At 35.2% G+C, this 22,191-nt stretch overlaps 1 protein-coding gene and 1 long non-coding RNA gene across 2 annotated transcripts; both read right to left on the reverse strand.

The window, feature by feature from the left end:
• Positions 1–463: 463 nt before the first annotated feature.
• On the reverse strand, positions 464–2,135 carry LOC127088188 (uncharacterized). The gene is made up of 2 exons (XR_007790141.1): positions 2,066–2,135; positions 464–794 (listed from the first exon to the last, which is right to left on the reverse strand). It is a non-coding gene; the product is annotated as an uncharacterized LOC127088188 (long non-coding RNA).
• A 4,725-nt stretch (positions 2,136–6,860) lies between these two features.
• On the reverse strand, positions 6,861–15,782 carry LOC127088190 (mitogen-activated protein kinase kinase kinase 5). The gene is made up of 12 exons (XM_051029108.1): positions 15,195–15,782; positions 14,789–14,925; positions 14,163–14,700; positions 13,982–14,069; positions 13,713–13,775; positions 13,454–13,617; positions 8,638–8,713; positions 8,379–8,438; positions 8,166–8,291; positions 7,609–7,863; positions 7,405–7,511; positions 6,861–7,311 (listed from the first exon to the last, which is right to left on the reverse strand). The coding sequence occupies exons 1-12, from the start codon at positions 15,485–15,487 to the stop codon at positions 7,125–7,127; spliced, it is 2,094 nt and encodes a 697-aa protein (XP_050885065.1). The 5' UTR covers positions 15,488–15,782; the 3' UTR covers positions 6,861–7,124.
• Positions 15,783–22,191: the final 6,409 nt, after the last annotated feature.

A 22,191-nucleotide genomic window follows, 5' to 3' on the forward strand; every position in this document is an offset into this window, starting at 1 on the left:
CCTTGTTGTTTCTAGCTTTCGAGATTGTGAGACCCGTAGAAATGTTGAATGTAATTCAACATTCAAGTTTGTTTAGTTTTGAATTTTATTTGAAGTTGCATTTGAATTAGAATTTACATTGTGCATTTAAGTTTGAATGAATCTACATAAACTCAAGGAAATTTAATTTGTAACAGAATCCGTAATTTGAAGAAAGTTAGTTAGAAATCTCTCTCTCTCATTGTTGTTAATGGAGGTTCATTCTTGAACTCCAACAATTGGTATCTAGAGTTCCGGTTTAATTCACAGGGAAACACAAGTGTACTGAGGTGTGTGATAATTTTGATTTTGAAATTGTATTGAATTGAAGTTCGAAATCGAAGAGAATCACATATCTTGATTCTCAGAGTTTAGGAAACACGTGTGTTGGTGAGAACAGATGTGCTTCAACGCACCTCTTGTCTTGGATAAGGCTGAAAGATAGTTATTTTAACTTCATTTTATTCCTTAACTACCTCTGGTCGATCAAAATAGATTTTCCTCTTGCATGAATTTTCACTAAGTCTCCTAGATCACACATCATATACAGAGGCTTCAACTAGCTTCTTAAAGCCAGTCTTGGGTGTCGGCAGGCTTTTGGGGACAAATTTTGTCGAAACATCCTCGCCTATCGAGGCGCTCTTCTATTCCCAAAATATATTTTCTTCCTTTTGCAATCTTGCTTTTTTTCCTTTTGTTGAAGTGCCCCCTTTGCAGCATCCAACTTGTCTTTGATTCATTGACTCATCATCCATGTCATCACGTCGAAACCCCAACTAATAACATGAAAATGCCATAACATTGTAATATCAAAATCATCATTAACTGGGCATATCTGAATCCCATTACTCACCATAATGCAACACCATATGATAAAATTAACCAATATAAATGTAACATATCAATACACAATAATACATCATCAACACACTTGATGCATGATTTATGCAACAACGCCATACAAGGGTAACAACACCACTGGTTCCATCTCGAACCGTACACAATACCAATTAAAGTAATCGCATTAGTTATCACTCTAAACTACACGCCTCAACATCGACAACATATAATTATATTGATCAACACATAATTATACCAACAATCCACAACTCATAAACATAATTATAATTCACAACATATAATTATGTAAAACATCTCAAATATTATTAAACTTATCATAGTATTTTATCTCAACATAAAAATTAATGTCATACAATTTCTCATCAATAATCATCTCAACATCAACATGAACATTCCTCCTCATGGGGTAATCATTAATTCAATCAATCACAACAAATAAAACAAAATGGTTTCATCGTTATTAACCATTAATTAACATTACACAATAATTAACACCATATAATCACATTCTCAAATACACTATTAACCTCTTAGGACCTTACCATGAGATATTACTATGCATTAGCTTTCCGACATTTCAAACCACGCCTCAAACGAAGTCATGAAACTCAAGTTATGATAAAAATCGTATTTGAACAAAATCAGTCTGGTCGTGACGGATGGACCGTCACAAAACTGACGACCTTCAGCTCATTCGAGTCAATGAAGGGTGGTCCGTCACAAAGGTGATATCTGTCACCGCTGCAAAATGCAAAATTTTGCATTTTTCACCATAGGAGGACTTTCGAATCTCAGATTTCGATTCCGTAAAAATCAAAACGCTCAGAATTCGACATACAATAATTATATAACAATTATAACAGCATACAACACATATATAATATATAATAACATCATGTAATCATCAATGTATTCCAAATCTAAGAACATGTTTATCAAACCAAAATTCCATGAACCTGAATTATTCAAACTCAGATTTGCACATACATATCATACACGAAATTCATCAATAAAATAGAGCACAAATTTCATAACAATCATAATGATTATCACATATTTCACACATCATTATTCAAAACTCATAAAACACCAACAATGAGGAAAAAATAAGGAACCTAGAGGAGGATAGGGACCCCTCTCTACCCTTCATAAAATTGACACCCATATTAGAGTAATTCCCCCTTACCTTAATTTTCAGCAAATATCCAAACTTTTGGTTATGATGTTCTTCTCCAACCTAGGGTTGCCTCATTTCCTTCTCCCATCCACTTTTCTATTTGAATAACTTAATATTAATTTTAATAATTCTACACTTTTCCCCTATCTTTACTTTATTCCACCTTCTCACTCTAATTTTCTCATTATTCAAGTTTTCACCCCAAACTTCTAATTCCCTATTTATTTTTATTTAATCCCACCAAATACCCTCAACTCTTGTTAATTCTCCATTCACCCTCTTTTTTCATTAAACTTTATTTTCTCCCCAGTCTCAATTATCTTATTATTTTATACTATTTTTAATTAACTAAATACTTTAATAATTCTACAAAAACCCAATAACTCATCACAACACCAAAAATATGCACAACCCACTGATAAAATTATTTAAGCACATATAACGTAATAAAATAAATTAATTTAAAAACTGGGGTGTTACAACAATCGTTGAAGATGATCTACCCGCCTCGATTATACCAGCAAACTTCTCCAAATGTGCCATACCACTTTAGTCCCGATGCATTGACAAATTGAGTACCAAATACCTACAAAAGTTGGACACTAAAAAAAAGATGAGATATTGATTCCTCACAACCATGCCCTCCCTCAGATAACGGCGACCCTTGGCCCAACACTCCTCTCTTGATTAGTTTATATTTAGTGACTAATCTGTTTTGAAACACTCTTCACACCAAACATGAAACTTTGGACGTGATCGCCTTATGGAAAGCTTTCGACCAACTTGGATTAGAAGAATTCGGTATATTGGGATTTAAATATTTATATACCTCTTTGACCGAATAAACACTCGATGTATTCCAAAATCCCATGCTTGACATAACATATCATTCCACCAAGTAAAACAATCCCTCCCTCATCATCTACTCCAATTCTCTCAACCCATATATGTTACCAACGGTCGGAACCAAAGACCTCCCTCTCATTTCTTAATTTCCAAACCCATTTTCCCAACAAAGTGTTAGATAATTAACTGATAATCCTGGATAATCTTCGAAGAATCGTGTTCGTTCACTTTCCGAACAAAGTATTTCGACCCTATTTATGCCTGGGTTCACGAAATCTTTGTGGGGATAATTCTTGAAGAAAGAATGTTTCTGGCAAAAGAAAGATTCTGGAACGTAGAATGGTTTTTGTGTGTGTAACCCTAAACCGAGGCCAGATTTCCCCCTTTTATAGGAGAACGAAAACTGAAAACGAAAAGTCATACCTTTTCAAGAAAAACGGTAATAACGGCTGGGAAGGTTCAAACGTTCAAAAGAAAATTTTCTTCGGGGCGCTGCCCCGCACCTCGCCAGGGGCTTCGCCCCTTGGAACCCCAGCGGGGCGCTGCCCCGCACCCCGCCAGGGACTACGCCCCTTGGAACCCCGTTTTCAATTACTTGCAGTCAATTACACGTTGGCTCTACGAGCGTGCACTCCGCACTACTCCTAACTCGTTTCCAAGCTTTAACGCATAATTGCATCGCCCTATAGTAAATCTCATTACTACTAAAATCATGGGTGATACTAAAATCACCAACACAAAGCAAGGTTAAACTCCCTTAAGTTTCTAATGCCTAATCCCCCTCCTTAATTGATCTATATATTATATTCCATTTTACCCAAATAATTTTCCTCTCATCCTCTCTCCCTCCCCCATAAGAAACTTTTAAAAAAATATTCGAGTTTATGGATGATACTTGGTGGAGCCTTGAAAATAGAGAGGAAGTAAACTGGTAAAGAAGACAAGACTGATTTTATAACAACCACCCGACCCCCTATGGGTAGCTGATTGTTCCTCCAATTTAATAATCAAGCTCTAACTGCTTCAATTACAGGCTGCCACGTACTTTTTCTCCTCCGATTCGCACCAATTGGTAAACGAAGATAATTTAATAGTGTGTGGCCAATTTAGCATCTTAACATAACAACTTCCACCTCAATCTAGTTTTGGTTGATGTTGATTTCTATCAACTTGTTTTTGTGAAAATTAACCTTTAATCCTAACATTGCTTTAAACATCATCAAATTTGCCTTAATGATTTTAATATTTTCGCATCTCTTCTCTCCAATGATTAGTGTATCATCCATATATTGAATATGAGTAAACCTTTCATCATCATTTTCGAATTTAACTCCTTTGTATTTGTCCAACTCTAGTGCTCATTTCATCAGAATGTTCAAACCTTCTACAACTATAAGGAAAAGAAATGGTGATAACAGATCTCCTTGTCTAATCCCACGTCCCATATTGAATTCTGTTATGGGGCTTCCATTTACCAATATTGACACTGTAGCAGATTTTAAACATTATGACACCCAACTCCTCTAATTTTTGTTAAACCCAAAATTCACCATCATACAATCGATGAACTTCCAGTCAACTGAATTGTATGACTTCTCGAAATCAACTTTAAATAATACTACCTCTTTTTTCCTTTTCATAGCTTCCTCAACGATTTTATTTGCAATTAGAATACCATCTAAAATTTATCTTTTAGATATGAATGCAGATTGTGATTTTGAGATAATTGAACCAATCACTTTTTTAATATGTATGCCGGCACTTTAGATACCACTTTATATATGCACCCGACCAACGATATTGGCCTAAAGTCTGATAATCTCTCTGAATTTTTCTTCTTCAGAATCAAGACTACAAATGAGCTCCTTGGTTATTCGTCAGTTTGTGTGGAATTTAGCCATTACTCTAAAAAAATCTTGTTTTATGTCTTCCTAAAATTCTTTTAGAAAACCAAAGTTTACCCCGTTAGTACTTAGACTTTTTGAACTATCGCGTTCCCATAGAACCTGTCGAATTTCCTCTTCCGTGAATTCTTTGACCAAATTAGAACTTTGTGCACCTTCTATTCTTTTAACCTATAAACTATATGGCGTTGGTCTCACTCCCCTCGCTGCAAAGCGACTACAAAAATATGGACAACTGCATTTTTAAGTTCCTCCACTTCTATAATACTTATGTTATTCATTTCAAAGCACAAAAACTCATATTTTTTCTCCACTTGTTCACACACGCGTGGAAATATTTTGTGTTGGCGTCACCCTCTTATAGCCATCTAGATCTTGATTTTTTCCATTGGATGATGCAATTGAGGTTTGAAAGCTTATGTATTGTCGCTGAAAGCTCTCTAATGTGATGTAACTCTTCTTCCGATCATCTCACTGTTTAACCTTTAATTTTGAGCCTATTTATTTCCTCTTTTTCCACTTTAATTTTCTCTCCCAAATTCCGAGTATGCTTTTTATACCACTCCCTGAGCCTGAGTTAATATGTTTCAGTTTTTCTTTTTAACACGTACATTCCCAAATCTTTCACTTTTAACCCGTTCCACTAATCCTTAACGAATTTATGGTAACCCTCAACATCTTTCCAACAACTTGACATGCCAAATGGCTTTGGTGCCCAATTATGATTTGATTCACGTAACACTATCGGACGATGATCAGATAGATTCTTGTCTAGACACCACTGCCTGCTTGCTGGCCAAGTCGTGATCTATGCCTCTAATATAAGAAATATATGTCTAGTCGACTCATTTCCAAACCTCTCATTCTTGCCACGTAAATCTTTTGTCATGTAGCGGTAAATCCACCCATTCCGTCTCTTAGATGAAATCATTGAAGGCATCCATTTATTCTCTTATTAACTTTTCACTAGCTCCCCTCCTTTCTGATTTATCCCGTACATCAAAAAAAAATTCTCATCTTTATTTTCATCCACCATCGTTAGTAATTCCTCCCATAATGTTTGTATCATTCTTGCATCACATGGTGCATACACACTCACTATATTCACAATTTTCTTGTCTTCTCCTTCATTCACCTTCCAACCAAAGGACATGCTCTTTAATATGTTTTCTCTTCAGCTTGAACACATTGATAGAAGTCCTCCTGATCTCCCAATTGGCAGTTTAAATTCAAATTCTTTATCACCAGAACCCCACATCAATTCAGATGATGATCTCTCTATAACCTCCATTTTTGTTTCTTGAATGCATATAATATCTGACTTCTGACTCTGTATTAGGTTTCTAATTTCCTTTTTCTTAACCACACGACATAAGATATCAACTTCATTATGATATGATTCTATCTCTCTACTATCCTCCTACCCTATTCAAGAACCTCCTTCCACCTTCTTGCAAAATCTCCCTTCTTCTCCTTTGTGTACTAGGCCATATTCTTTCCCCAAGTCCCACACATCCCTCGCAATCTCTTTTTCTTCTCCAAGTAGAATTTTCCAACTATTCCTCTCTAATTCATTGATTGGGAAGTTTAGGTCACATCTTGGTGTTACGTGATTCACGTAGGTCTCTCTGTGTGTGTGATACCAGCTAATTAAAGAGGACAATTTCCTTATCGATCACAAAAAATTGACAAGTCTACCTTCAACCAATTAACTAATGACATATCATTATATTATATTTAATTATTTATTTAATAGTTCAAATTTTAAAAAATGACATATTTGCGAGATTTCAAACTTTTTTAAGTGGATAAATAGTATGAAAACAACAAGTTGATTATAGCAAGTCTCATTTGAAGCTGACATTTCCATATCCCTTACTCATGTGGAAAATTGCCTCAATTGATACTATGGCCTCAAAACTGAAAGTGATATCGTGTTATATTTTTTAAAGATTTTTAAAAATATATTTATCATCGACGATTCTACATAGCCCATGCAGTGTGACTAATAGATTACTTGTGCAAATTAGTAGCTGCTGTTTTTCCATCCATGGTTGTGTCTAAAAAAATATAATAATAAATTAAATTTTTCATGTGAATTTCTCTTGTTGAGTAGGTTCAACTAATCAGTCTAACCTAGCCTTCTCATGTACATACATAACAACTGCAAATGAATGTCATCCAACTCTTCCATTTATTTTCGCGATTTTCTAGCTTCTACAATCCTGCAATGGTTAAGACTGCTGATGAAATCTCAGAAGAAATTCATGCACCAGTCCCTGTCTCACTGTAAGTGAAATCTCAGCCGATGACATGCTTCACAGGTGCTTCACGAATCTCATAACGGTGTAGGGTATGTTGGAGGATTTGGTAACAGTCATGCAATTGCGGGTATTAGATTTAAAGGGAGATTGAGGACTGTTACTTTCTGTCTGCGAACAAGGCGATACAGGAGAAGATCTAATGTGATTAGGTACCTCGGTATCAGCTTTTTTGGAAGTGTCACTGTCATAAACAGAAAAACAAAGAGAATGATGTCAACCCAGTACTCAGATATCATAGGTGAAAATACTAACAGCAAAGTGACCAAAATCTTACCCAATTAAATTTTGAATTTTGCATAAAAACCGTGCACGAAAGGAGGCTGGCACTACACCTCGGCTATTTTTTGAACTGTGTCCTGGACTATGTTTACGGGATTCATCCTTCAAAAAGAAACTATTAGACAACGTCTCATCGACTAATCAATAGTTTATTCAAAATGATTATCATTAGTCCATGATCAATGGCTTTAGTACTTACTTTGGGTCCAGAGTCGTCTTCTTTTTGAAATCCTTGTGAATGAACTGTCGTGTGTTCTTTAGAACAGCCTAGTGAATGAACTATAACATCGTGATCATGCAAATTTTGTACAAAGGCATGTGTTAGAAGCATCGCTGCGGATGGACGTTCTGCAGGATTCCTTCGGAAACACTGCTCAAGGAAATCCTGGCCTTCTGGAGATAAAGTCTCGGGTATGTCCGGGGATCTGTGCAGTACCTTGAACATGGCTTGGTGCTAATAGACAGAACACAAACAGGCCGTTAAAATATCAAGTAACAAAAATTTAATTAAGAAATGCAAGGAATTCAAATGTACAGGTCTACAGGTCCTCTCTCTGTTTTGGTCTACTCTTCTTACAACAAAATCTACCGGTCTTTTCTATTATAGGTGTCAACCCCAATAAACACTCTCTAATATTGTCAAGTCTAATCTTGTTCCGTCTAGTCTTACTATACATCCAACGCAACATCCTCATCTCTGCTAATATGTGCAATCCTGGACTACGATGAATTAACAAGCATAGAAAAGATGCTCACCCCTGGAAACTCGCTCCAAGGAGGTTTACTTGTCAGCATTTCGATGATGGTGCATCCTAAGCTCCATATATCAACAGCCATGGCGACGTTGGGATTGCTTTCTTTCTTCATGGTAGCCATCATGAGCTTCAATCAACAAGTTAATGTTAATATGGCACATGCCATTACTCATTACCATCTAAAACTCTTTAGGCAATAGAAGTAACAAAATACCTCTGGAGCCATCCAGTAGGGACTTCCTTTCAGGGAAAGTTCATATGATTTCTCCGTCAGCTAAAAGGAGCACAATGTTCAAATAATAAGATCACCAGAAAAGTCAAGAAAACAAAACAAAAAGACTCTAAATACAATGAATCTAATTATTACCGCTATGGCGAAAAATTAACATTTATAAGTTGAAAGACTAGAAGAAAATTTATATTTGTCCATACATAATTTAAATGTAAATAGAAAAACAGAAATTGAAACTCACAATTTTTGACACCCCAAAATCTGCAAGCTTGACAATGCCTGATGCATCAACTAGCAAGTTTGCACCTTTGATGTCCCTAAAAAAACATATACAGAAATGGCAGTCAGACTTTATTACTGAAAAATCAAACTAAACAAATGTTGTTTTACCAAGATGAGGAACAAATATATAATAAGATCTTTTCATTTAATTAAGAGTTATGATTCAAGGGTTTAGGGTAAACAATAAAAGAGAAAGTAAGCTCATTTTTGTAAAGATGAGAATGTTACGATGGATAAGAGAGAAAAAGACAAGTTAAAATAAAAGATTAAGAATACAATCAATAGAAAGAAAGTTAAGGTAGCAGCTATTATTTAAAAAAGAAAGTGGAATCTCACTTTAGGTGGTTTGACAATGTATGGAGGTGGTCCGCAGATGCAAAAACATTGAGGGTAGATCAAGTGACACAGTCTGATAATTAGAGATAAAGATGGGTAGAGAAAACTATAGGACGGAATATTAAGAGCAGTTTGATTTTAAATAGTTAGTTATTACTTACTAGGCATTATTCATTATAGGATATTATGGTGTCATTTGATCTATGCAACTGAACTGACCTACCTAGTTTGAAAAACTTTGGTGGTTTATGTGGTTGTAAGACATACCGAAAAGCTTTCCTCAACCTATTTTTGTTGGGTTAGGGATTACCATAAAGCTTTCCTCAACATATTTTTGTTGGGTTAGAGGTTACTATAAAATTTTCCTCAACATATTTTTGTTCGACCCGATTCACATACCCGCTTAGCCTCCTATGGCGAATAACAACAACAGGTGGCCTTCCTAATCACAGGCCTACACTAGATCCAACCATGGCGACCAACAACAATCTGAACCTGAAGGCTCAATTCTGCCTACTAGAAACTTTGACGAGGGAAGAAGGTCAGACAAAGTTCCTTGGTGTGATCACTGCAAGCGCGAATGGCATACACGTCTAGTAATTCTGATCAAGGGCAGCAACCTCCTCCGTCTCAGTTTCCACTCACTACGGAACAACTAGACAGACTGTACAAACTCCTCGAGTCTCCAACCTCTTCTTGCTCTATAGCAACAAAAGGTAATTCTGCATTTCTTAGTGTCAGTCCCAGTCATACTTGGATAGTAGATTCAGGAGCATCCGATCACATGACAGGTGAATCTACTATGTTCTCTTCATATAGTCCATGTGCAGGTAATCAAAAAATAAAAATCGCAGATGGCTCTTTCTCAGCCATTGCAGGTAAAGGGTCAGTTGTCTTGTCTCCAATATTAACTCTTAAAAATGTCCTTCATGTTCCAAATTTATCTTGTAATTTAATATTCGTCAGTAAATTAGCACAAGATATAAATTGTCAAACTAATTTTTTCCGATCTCACTGTGTCTTTCAGGATTTGAACTCAGGGAAGATGATTGGCAGTGCTAAGGAGAGTGGAGGACTCTACTACCTTGACAGTGGATCTGCATCACAACTACCTTCAAAAACAATAAGTTCCTGCTTTGAGTCTTTTTCTATTTTGAATAATAAAGATGACAACATTATGGTATGGCATTTAAGATTAGGTCATCCTAGTTTTCGTTACTTAAAACACTTGTTTCCTAAGATATTTCACAATAAGAACTTTTCTTCGTTTAAATGTGAAGCATGTGAATTTGCAAAGCATCATCGTTCCCAGTTTTCAATACAGCCTTATAAACCATCAAAACCTTTTTCTATTATACACAGTGATGTTTGGGGCCCTAACCGTACAAATACACTCTCTCTCAAAAAATGGTTTATCACATTTATAGATGACCATACAAGAGTATGTTGGGTGTACTTGTTAAAGGGGAAATCAGATGTTTGTCAGGTTGTAAAGAATTTTGATTTAATGGTGCAGAACCAATTTCAAACAAATATCCAAGTCTTTAGAAGTGATAATGGCAAAGAATATTTTAACACTATCCTGGGTGATTTTTTTCTAAAAAATGGGATTGTACATCAAAGTTCATGTCCTAATACTCCTCAACAAAATGGAGTGGCCGAAAGGAAAAATAGACATTTACTAGAGGTTGCTAGAGCTCTACTTTTTTCAAATAAAGTACCAAATTATTTATGGGGTGAAGCTGTTTTAACAGCTGCGTATTTAATTAACAGAATGCCCTCCAAAGTTCTCAATTTTCAAACTCCTATTAATGTCTTCAAAGAATGTTTTCCTATTACTCGTGTTTTAACTGATTTGACTTTAAAAATCTTTGGTTGCACAACCTTCGTTCATGAACATAAAAATGTTGGAAAACTTAATCCGCGTGCTATAAAATGTGTCTTTGTTGGATACTCCCCAATCCAAAAAGGATATAAATGTTTTGATCCAAAAAATAAGAAAATGTTTGTCACTATGGATGTTACGTTTCTTTGAAAATAAACCTTTTTTTGATGACACTCATCTTCAAGGGGGGGAGATAAACGAAGACTCGTTTAAAATTGAGGACATGAGTTTTTTAAATAACTTATCTTTGCCAATATCACAAAATTCTAAGATTTTTACACTTACACCAACAGAAAATGGCCATGATTCTTTATCTGATCCTACTCCTGTCATGAGTAGCGAACCTTGTGAATCTGAGCCTACATTTTCTCTTGTAGAAAACAATGAGAATCCTCAAAACAATGATAGTGATGATCTAATTGAAATGCCACAAAATAATGAGTCACTTCAACAAAACAAATTTGAATTAGGAAACGGAACTTGGAAAGGAAAGGTTTTTGTGAAAAAGCACCATAAAGGAAAGGACAAGTCCATATCTCAACACTGCCAGGAATCTGAACTGGGGAATGATCAATTTCCTAACAAAAGAAAAGGTAAGTCTATCTCTGTTTCTGAGAGTCGTATTTTGTATCCTGATATAGATGATCATGTTGCCATTAGAAAACTTATCAGATCTTGCACTAAACATCTCATGTCCAATTTTATATCATATTCAAATTTGTCTTCATCTATGTCTGCCTTCACTTCAAAATTGTCTAGTGTAGAAATTCCAAAAAGTGTACAGGTTGCTCTAGAAATTCCAAAGTGGAGGGAAGCTGTACTTGAGGAAATGAAAGCTCTTGAGAAGAACAAAACTTGGAGTGTTACGTCACTACCAGATGGCAAGAAGACAGTTGGATGCAAATGGGTGTTTACTGTGAAGTATAATTCAGATGGATCAATTGAAAGGTACAAGGCTCGCTTGGTGGCTAAAGGCTTTACTCAGACCTATGGTATAGATTACTCAGAGACATTTGCTCCTGTTGCAAAAATGAACACTGTCAGAATTCTTGTCTCTTGCTGCTAACATGGATTGGCCTTTGCATCAGTTAGATGTTAAGAATGCCTTTCTTAATGGTGATCTAGAAGAAGTATATATGGACATTCCTCCTGGCTTTGAAAACAAGTTTGGATCAAATGTGTGCAAACTAAATAAGTCTTTGTATGGTTTAAAACAGTCTCCTAGAGCTTGGTTTGAAAAATTCACTCAGTCCATGAAGAAACAAGGATACATCCAAGGACAGGCTGACCACACCTTGTTCACAAAATTTTTCCACGATGGGAAAAATGTTGTCCTGATTGTTTATGTTGATGATATTGTCCTTACTGAAGACGATACAGTGGAAATGGTAAGAGTAAAAGAGAAATTGGCAGTAGACTTTGAAATAAAGGACTTGGGATTCATGAGATATTTTCTAGGTATGGAGGTTGCTCGGTCAAAAAATGGTATTGTGGTTTCACAACAGAAATACATTATAGACTTGTTGAAAGAAACAAGAATGAGTGGATGTCGTCCTGCAGATACCCCTATGGATCCTAATGCTAAACTTTGGGGAGAAGGTAATGTTTCTGTTGATACTGGGAGATATCAGAGATTGATTGGGAAACTGATTTATTTGTCACACACCCGGCCTGATATTGCTTTCTCAGTTAGTGTAGTGAGCCAGTTTATGCATTCTCCTTTCGAGGAACATCTTGAAGCAGTCTATAGGATACTGAGATATTTGAAGGGAAATCCTGGAAAAGGATTATTTTTTAAGAAGACTAGTGAAAAAATGTGTCTATCTTCACCGATGCCGATTGGGCAGGTTCAGTCACAGATAGAAGATCAACCTCTGGATATTGTACCTATGTTTGGGGTAATCTTGTGACATGGAGGAGCAAGAAATAAGGAGTTGTAGCAAGGAGTAGTGCAGAGGTCGAGTTTAGAGCTATGTCTCAAGGTATTTGTGAAGGATTATGGATCCTTAGAATCCTAGAAGAACTTAAGATGAAAATTGAGCTTCCATTGAAATTGTACTCTGACAGTAAAGCTGCTATTAGCATAGCTCATAATCCAGTTCAACATGACAGAACTAAGCATATCGAGATTGATCGACACTTCATAAAGGAGAAGTTAGATGCGGGAATCATATGTCTACCCTTCGTGACTTCAAGTCAATAAACTGTGGATATCCTGACCAAAAGTTTGGCAAAGCCTACTTTTGAGTATTTGATAAACAAGTTAGGCATGAAAAATATCTATGCACCAATTTGAGGGGGGTGTTGGAAAATATATTATTTCCGGTTTTATTATTGTCTTTAATACTATCTTTATTTTTCTTTATTCTACGTTAAGAAGAAAATCAATTGTAATAATTGTATCTTCATTATATAAACCAGCCTAAAGCTGACGAATAAAACATTACAGCTTTTACATATTTTTTTCCAATAATAGTTTATGTGAGATATAAAACCTCATCATTCAAAGAAAAAAAGAGGTATATTAGCTCAATTCAGCAGACATAGTTGTTACCTGTGGATAGTGTTGTTACTGTGTAGGTACTCCAATCCAGAGAGAATATGCCTCGTAAAATTTCGAACCACAGATTCTGTCAGAGCCCCAGAATGTTCTTGCATAAACTTCTGAAGTGATCCAGGATGGACAAATTCCATATATATGCACAATCGATCACCAACCTGAAAACAAAGATGATTCACAAATTCAATCTTATTTACAATCATAATTGTTTCTGTTTAAGCATACTTTGCCGAGGAGACCAATAACAACTCACTTCTTCACTGCCATAATATTGTACAATGTTGGGGTGGTTTAGTTGACCAAGAATCCTGATTTCCTGAAAGTGGGAACAATTCAGAACAACAGATAAAACTGCACTCAATTGGCAAATGTGTACAAAAAACTGTAGGCTACATAACCAAAATTTTCAATGCTATGTTTATATATTTTTAGTATCAACATAATATTGTTTTCTCTAGTAAAGGTTTTCTTGTTTTTGGACAGAGTAACATCAGATTAGTATTCAGAAATTGGAAGAAGAACCTGGTCGAGTTGCTTTATACAGTCAGCAGATTTAGGATCATCAGGAAACAGATCTACCTCTTTCAAGGCACATGAGGCTCCGGTCTCTCTGTTAGAAAAACAGGAATGCACATTAGTAACAACAGAAAGGGGAAATTTTAAAGTCGATTAGACTCAATGAACATAAAAAGTGTCTGCATACAGGTTTGTTGCATGATAAACACTTCCAAATGATCCTCGTCCAATTAATTTTCCTTTCTGCCATTGACCCTTCATTGAATGGAAATTTTCTGTTGAGTGATGCATCGTGGAACTTGGTTGATGTTGTGAAGGTGATTGCTGTGGCTGCGGTGAAGCTCTCGGTGGAAGGGGCAACGGATGTGCATCGGCATGGTTATTTTCCGGCCACACCCTAGTGCAAAATTTAGATTGGTGCGAATGAGATCCCCCTTGAATAGTGTAGTGGTGTTTAGGACTGTGGTTCCCCAAGCTACGACGAGGAGACAAGTCTGGACTATGAGACGTTTTAGCAGGCATCCTCAAAATGTCATTAAAATCTTGAGGAAAATTGATGGAAGGATCAAATAAATCTACATTGCTTAATCTGCGTGGACTAGTAACAGGACTGGAGAATATACTCGTCGGGGCACTCCTAGCAGCAAATTGCAACTTCCCATTGGTAACACCTTCACAATCATTGTCATGAGAGTGTTTTCTAGTATCTTTACAAGAACTGTTGCCTGTACAAAATAACAGGAAAAAAGGTTTTCTAAAAAACTCCTATACATAGTTCACGCGATTGTTCAACAAAGTTGTATAAGAACTCACTTGTCACCAAGCTTCTAACAGGAGGAATATTCACTCTTAAATCATTCTTCGCATTTCCAGTCACTGTGGCAAAAACAGGTCTACCTAAATTGCTGGAAGACCTTGAACTTCTCACAGCATCATGATCCATCGTCTTTCTGATAATTTTGAGAGTGAAAAACAAAATTAATACTACCATAAAACTACATCCCATACAACACAACTAACTCATAGTTTCTGCACTATTATTATGCTGAAGTAAGAACTAATCTTATTCACACGCAACTAATTATTTCAATAAGCATATAAATAATTAATTATTTCAATAATTAGTATTAACCACAGTTCTATTTTTGGAATAAATAAATTAAATTAAACTCAACAAAAATATTAACGGGAAACGATTTTAATAGTACTATTTAATAACCTGGCACAAGGTACCGCAGCATGATGATCTGGTCGTCGAGTCAACGGCGACTCCGGCAACGGAAGCGGTAACGGAACAGCCGAAGAAGACCAATGATCGGAGCTAGACCTCAGAGGCGAAGCCGGTAAAGAAAACGAAACACTTTCCGTGGAAAGAAACGCTTCACCGTCTTGATGATCGGTAGGGTAAAACAGCCTTTTCTGTCTAGTAAACCTCCGTTGCTGAATCGACTGTCCCTTACCTCGATTCGGAGAAGAAGGTTTGTTAGAAGTAGAAGAAGAAGGAGTCGTCATTGGTGAATGGTGTTGAAGTTGAAGTCCTCATTCGAGAGTGATGTATTGATTATTTGGTAGAGTAAGGTTTGCCATGGAAATTGGAAAGCTAGAAACAACCACGAAGGAAGCAAAAATGCCCATTTTTTCCAATTCAAACTGTTTTTCTTGTGGGTTGAATAAAGAATATATTGTTTGGTTTTGTTTACGTGGTCAAATGTATTTACTCTGACTTTAGGTTTAAATAAAATGTTTGTGTAAGGAAATTGAGAGTGTAATGATAACATTGACTTGGTGTTTCGGGTCGTAACTCATGCCTAATTCAATTACACATTAACCTTATCACAATGCTTCATAGTTGACTGACTCAGATACTTGTGTTCGAGTATAGAGAAACACCACCCGCAAATTCTCTTGTCTAATGATATTCTTTTACCACAAACTTGAAACAAAATTTTTAGATACTAATTTAAAAGTTGAATGTGTATATTTATGTAAACATGCTTTTTTTAATTAAGTATACTATTTTATAATTTTAACCTATTAAATTTTTCATTTGATTTTATTGTGGTTAATTCATGTTTTAAAAATATATTTGGGAATATATCATGTGTCAAAATGGGTATATCAATTTTAGTTAGACAAACTGTTTCAATAATATGTCCCGGCGGTGGTATATCATATGCTCGAACATGTATATAAATTTTAGGTATATCAAATTGTTTTAGATAGTTTATTTTAAATTTAATTTGGGTGGTTAGTGCGTCTATAAATATCACCCCTCATTGTAGTTGAAAGTACAAAACATTCAATAAACTTTTTCCCCTTAATCACTCTCTAATTTTTTCTCACTTTATCATCATTTGTCAAGTAACTTGTGATACATGTTACCCAACAAATTGGTATCGGGAGCACCAGTCCAGCCTCAACCTCCAATCACAGTGAATGAAAACACAACCTCCAATCATTTTCGAACCAATCTATCCGTTTTCAAGGGAGAAAACTAGGATATATGGTGTGCACAGATGAAAGTCATATTCAGGTTTTAAGATGTGCTTGAAATCGTGAATGGTGGTTTCTTGGTATTATAGGTAGATGCTACTGAGGCACAAAAAGTTGTTCATCGCAAATTGATAAAAAAGGATGGGAAGTGCTTGTTCTTGATTCACCGGTATGTGAATTCAAACATCTTTGAGAAGATTGTTGAGAAAGAAACGAACAATGAGGCTTGAGATACTCTCAAGAAGCTATATGGTGGAGATGAAAAGTTAAAGAAAGTGAAGATGCAATCTTTGAGGAAGCAATATGAAAACTTACAGATGAAAGATGGTGAAACCATTCCCGAGTTCTTTTCAAAGATGGTGGCTTTGAAAAATTAGATGAAGTCGTATGGAGAAAAGATTTTTCAGTTACATAAGGTGAAAAAGGTGTTGATGGCTCTTCCAGTCAAGTTTGATCTCATTGTGGTGGAAAATGAAGAATCTAAAGAGTTGCCAGAGATGGAGCTTGAAGAATTAAAAACATCTTTTGAGGTGTATGAGATGAGGCTGAAGCAAAGAGATTCATAAAAGGTATCTAAACAGGCATTGCAAGAAAATTTCTTCAAGAAGATGAAAGAAAATTCCTCAAGCAATAATAAAGTGAAAGCAAAATGGAAGAATAAGTTGAATGATAATGGTGATGCTTGTAAGGTTGTAAAAGGCCAAGGTGAAACTAGCAAGAATGGCGCTAATCAGAACCAGAGGACCAAGAGGAAGGTTGAATGAAGGAGGTTTGATATTGATATTAGAAGTTTGATCATTATGCTAGAGACTACTACTACAACAAGAACAATTATGAGGACAAGGGTGTGACTCAATTTGCTCATGGTGGTAACAGTGAATATGAAGATGTTATCTTTATGACCGCAACACTTTTGGCCTCAGAGAAAGAAAATGTGTGCTACCTTGACACCTTGCAGCAATCATATGATAGGCAACAAGAACTGATTTGTCAAGTTGGATGACTAAGTTAGAAAATCAATTCATTTTGCATACAAAGTTGGAATAGGCAACATCAGGGTGAAAAAGAAGGATGAACATGAAGCTATCATCAAAGATGTCATGTATTTTCCATTAATGGCAAGTAATTTGATCAGCTTAGGTCAATTATGTGACAAGAATTACACAATGAAGCTGGAAAGAAAAGAACTCAAGGTGTTTGATGAAATGTCTAGGCCAATTCTGAAGGTACCTTTGTCAACCAATAAGACATTCAAGGTCATGATCAATATGCTTGATCATTAATATCTTTCATCAACCACAACTGAAGATGAAAATTAGGTTTGGCATCAAATATTTGGCCGTATCGTTTTCAGGAGTCTTAGCCCGATGAATATGAAGAAGATGATGTATGGACTTTCAAAGATTGAAGTGTCAAAGCAGTTGTGTGAGGAATGTTGTAGATCCAAGTAGACAAGAAAGTCTTTCAAACATGACTTGCCAATGAAGTCACAACTGAAACTTGAAATTATGCACTCAGATGTATGTTGGCCTTTTGAGGTAAAATTACTAGGAGGTAACTGTTATTTTATGACCTTCATAAATGAATTCACTAGACATGTGTGGATTTACTTGTTGGAAAAGAAAACTGAAGTCTTCTATAGTTTCAGAAAATTCAAGTTGATGGTTGAGAAACAAGCTTGACACACCATCAAGAGATTGAGAATTGATGGTGGTGACGAGTACTCCCTAACTCAGTTTGCTCAGTTTTGTGACATGGAAGGGATTGAGCATGAAGTAATAACACCCACACACCCTAGCACAATGGTATCGCTGAAAGGAAAAATAGAAGCATCTTGAATATGGATAGGAGTATGCTTAAGAAAAGCAGATGCCTAAGCACTTTGGGAGAGAAGCCACTTCAAATACGGTGTACAACATCAACAGATGTTACTACAACAAGAAATTCCTTTTACCTCGGTTGAACAAAAGGTATTACATCGGTTTCATAGGCGAGGTAACGAAGGACGCCATGAAAAGTGGACACTTTACCTATCGGTTTAAAAAAATGGTGGATCATGTGTAAAGGTCATGTGTTTGATCCCCATGGAGATCTTTTTGGAATTATGAAATGGCGAAAACATATGTACCCTCGATTTTGACATTTCACCGATGGCTATACCACTTTTTCACCTCGGTTTTCTCTAAAAATCAACGGATAAAACAATTTTGAGTTTATTAAATCTAATATGGATTGCTTATTTTACTAAACCATATACTAAACATATAACTTCTCAAAATTAGTTAGGAAAATAATTATATGAACAATTGTGTTATATTTGAAGAACAACTTACATTGATTAATGATTTTGATGCATCCTGTAACTCATCACTCATTTCATGTTCTTTCATGGTTAAAATCTCTTCAAAGTTTCAAGTTCTTTATTCAAAACTTACTTTTCTACTAATTCATTCTTGAAAGCATAAAATTTGATGCTTTGAAAAATAAACATATATGGAAGAAAGTTGAACAAAAACTAGAAGTATTGGAGAGATTTTAACCATAAAAAAGCATGAGATAGATGATGAGTTGCAGAATGCTATAAACACATTAATCAGTGTAACATATGTTTCTAATACAACATAATTTTTCATATGATTATTTTTGAAATCAATTTAATAGGTTATATATTAAAATAGGGGTTAGTGAAATAACCAATCGACATTCGATATAATAAACTCAACTCGACATAAAAAGAGGAGACTTGCACAAAGAATCATAAAAAATAATATCTTAATATCAATATCAATCTCAAAATCAAACACAATAATAACAACTAAACTACAACGTATATATTTAATAAAATCAACTTAAAAACAAGAACTTACATTAAACAACAACACAAAAATACAACCTCTAGAATTTAGGGTCGCAACAACAAGAACAACAACATCAATAAATATATAATATAAATCTGTTTAATTAGCAACAAGAACAACACGATTAAGTCTCTAGGGTTTAGGGTCTCAACGACAAGATTAACAACATCAATAATAACATCAATAAACCTATGACATAAATAAGTTTAAACAACAAAAACAACAAGAGAAAACCTCTAGGATTTCAGATCTCAACAACATAATAACAACAACAATATGAGTAGTGATGTTTGGCGTACCAGATCTCTGAATAATAAGTAAAAGAAAAATATTTGAATCTTTGAAGAAGAAACGAGAGTCCTAAACACATAATATCTTCGTACTGAAGATGATATGTGTTTATGACTCTCGTTGTTTGGGACTCTTTTTGTTAAGAGCTCTTCGTTTCTCCTTGACAAACACTTTTCTTTTCTTTTCCCCTTTTCTCTCTCTGGTTCTACAAACTACGAGGCTATGACTTTCTCATTGCACTATGAAAATATGTGAGCATGAGATCCCAAATCCTCCTCGAACACTCTTTTTCTAACTCATTTTTATATTTTGCAGATACATGAAGATAACAACACTTATTCAAACAAAAGCATTCAAAATGGTTCCCATGGAGTATCATGGATGTGAGGGATGCTAATATCTTTCCCTTGCATAACCGACTTTCTTACCTGTTTCTCTGTTTCCCTTGGGTTTTATCGATATTTTTCCTTCCCTCTTTTGGGATAAATAAAGTTTGGTGACGACTCTGTTATGTGTTCGATCGTGCGACGCGTTCGGGTACATTTCGTACGGCTTTCAACTACGAATCCACATAACTTTATCATCATTGACCATAAAAAGGTGTCAAGGGAAAACATACTTGAACCACTAATTAAGCCACTTCATTCCCTCTTGCAACAGAGCTTATAAATCACCCTATGCTCCTCCAACAAACAGGGATTTGCTCCTAGTGGAGTAACAAGAATGGAGAAGTATCCATAAATGTTAAAAACTTCTTACATATTATAAGTCATCTCCGGTTTAAAGACATGACAAACAAAAGCTTTTCTAAAATGAGTCGCTTCTTTTACGTTAAATTGCACCATTTTAATGGACTCCCGATAAGGGTGAGGATTAGTTTTCAAAACTTCAGCATTCAAGTTTCCTCCCCTAGGTTTAACAAGCTCAACTCTTCCACTATTCTTGGTCAAATAGATAGATTTATGGGTTGGTTCTCCTCTAACGGCACTAGTTTCTCCCATCAACTTGTGTCTTTAAAACCTTGGCAAGTTAACAAAAATCTACATGTTTCCTAAAAATATGTTTTCTAACTTTTTTTATAAAAGGTCTTCATCATTAACATTGAAAAATTGTGACAAAATCATATCTTCTTCCTCTAATATCTCTTTTCGAAGGGATTACAACTTCGTCAATGTCTCCAAAATGTTGGAACTCTTAATGCATCTCATTCGTTCCAAAAACATCGAGGGAAATACATGAAAAAGAAGGAGGAACGCCTTTTTTCAAGATTCGCTTTCGACCCCCTTGATCTGCCATGCATTATTGTCCCACCTCGTCTTCCTTGGAGCCTCCACTTTACCCCTCCTAACCTGCTTCCATTCACCATATTCCATCCTAGATGTTGAAGAAAATATGATGCAAATATTTGATTAGGAAAGATTTGGAACAATGATAAGAGTTAGAGAGAAGGAGGAGCCTCTCTCTCTAACATTTTTTTTACTTACAAAATCACTATGTTGTTTAACTACACGGGTGCAAAATATGAGTGATTATGGTCCTTTATCATTGCCTTTATTTTGACTTTGAGAATTTTTATTGAAATTATTTTGTTTTTAATGTTAGGATTAGTGAAAGAATTTTTTTATTGACTAACTAGAGAACACGCTTTGAAAATAAAGGATAATGGATCCAAGAGTAAAATTTGTGTTTTCAAAAACTTATGAGACCTTTTATAAAACAAATTATGTATTCATTACTTTTATAGGTCTTAACAGAACTAGAAAGATGATAGAACATTTAATAGAACAAATACACGTGTCAATGGAAGAAGATTTTTCTAATTCGTCCACAAAATTTTCAATCTATAAAATAGGTTGCAAGAGATTTATTTCCTTAATTTATAGAATAAATGTCACATGAAATATCAGAAATTTTAAAATGATTTCTTTTAGTGAATTGATTTTGGAAGAAACTTCACAACTCAAAGGCAGTATATATACATACTTTGATAAATATTGAGAGATATGGTTTAGGCCATACAAGAAATCACCATATAACTCTCATATTTTCCATAATTATAAAATAAGGTACATACTAGTATTATATTAAACTTTAATATAACTTTACGGTAATCTTATGCAATGAACATCTAAACGAATGCATAAAATGAACAGATATAAAAATTGTCAAACAAAACATATTTGAAAAAGTTTTGGCACTAGCTAGGAGTAGGACATTGTTTGCTTCATTTTACTATCACTCGTCAAGAGGATTTAGCAACTGCCCGATAAGGAGTATAATTTTACTATCACTCCTAGTTCTTTCAACGCATTTGAAGTTTCAAACCCACTTATATTTTCAATTTTGGAATCTTAGACTTACCTACTTCAACTTTAAATTTGGGAAGCTTGTACTTGTTTCCTGTGGAAATTGGTAAATAACCGCTGGTCCTCCCTAGGCTTTAAAATAAAGGGTTACTTGTAGGATCGACCAGTTGATCCCAAGACATGTGCTAGTGCAAGTGAAGCTTGTCCAACTCGACAAAATGACTTTGTGAGGAACGGTTCCTAACAAAGTGTCGAACAAGCGTAGGAT

This window comes from Lathyrus oleraceus, chromosome 5 (assembly GCF_024323335.1).
Source record: "Lathyrus oleraceus cultivar Zhongwan6 chromosome 5, CAAS_Psat_ZW6_1.0, whole genome shotgun sequence".
NCBI lineage: Eukaryota > Viridiplantae > Streptophyta > Magnoliopsida > Fabales > Fabaceae > Lathyrus > Lathyrus oleraceus.

Coding starts and splice junctions, on each gene's coding strand:
- LOC127088190 (XM_051029108.1), bottom strand. CDS start 15,487: ATGACGACTCCTTCTTCTTCTACTTCTAACAAACCTTCTTCTCCGAAT. Junction 14,070..14,162: donor GTTTATCATGCAACAAACCT/GTATGCAGACAC, acceptor TTTTTCTAACAG/AGAGACCGGAGCCTCATGTG. Junction 8,714..13,453: donor AGTAACAACACTATCCACAG/GTAACAACTATG, acceptor ATGTTTTTTTAG/GGACATCAAAGGTGCAAACT.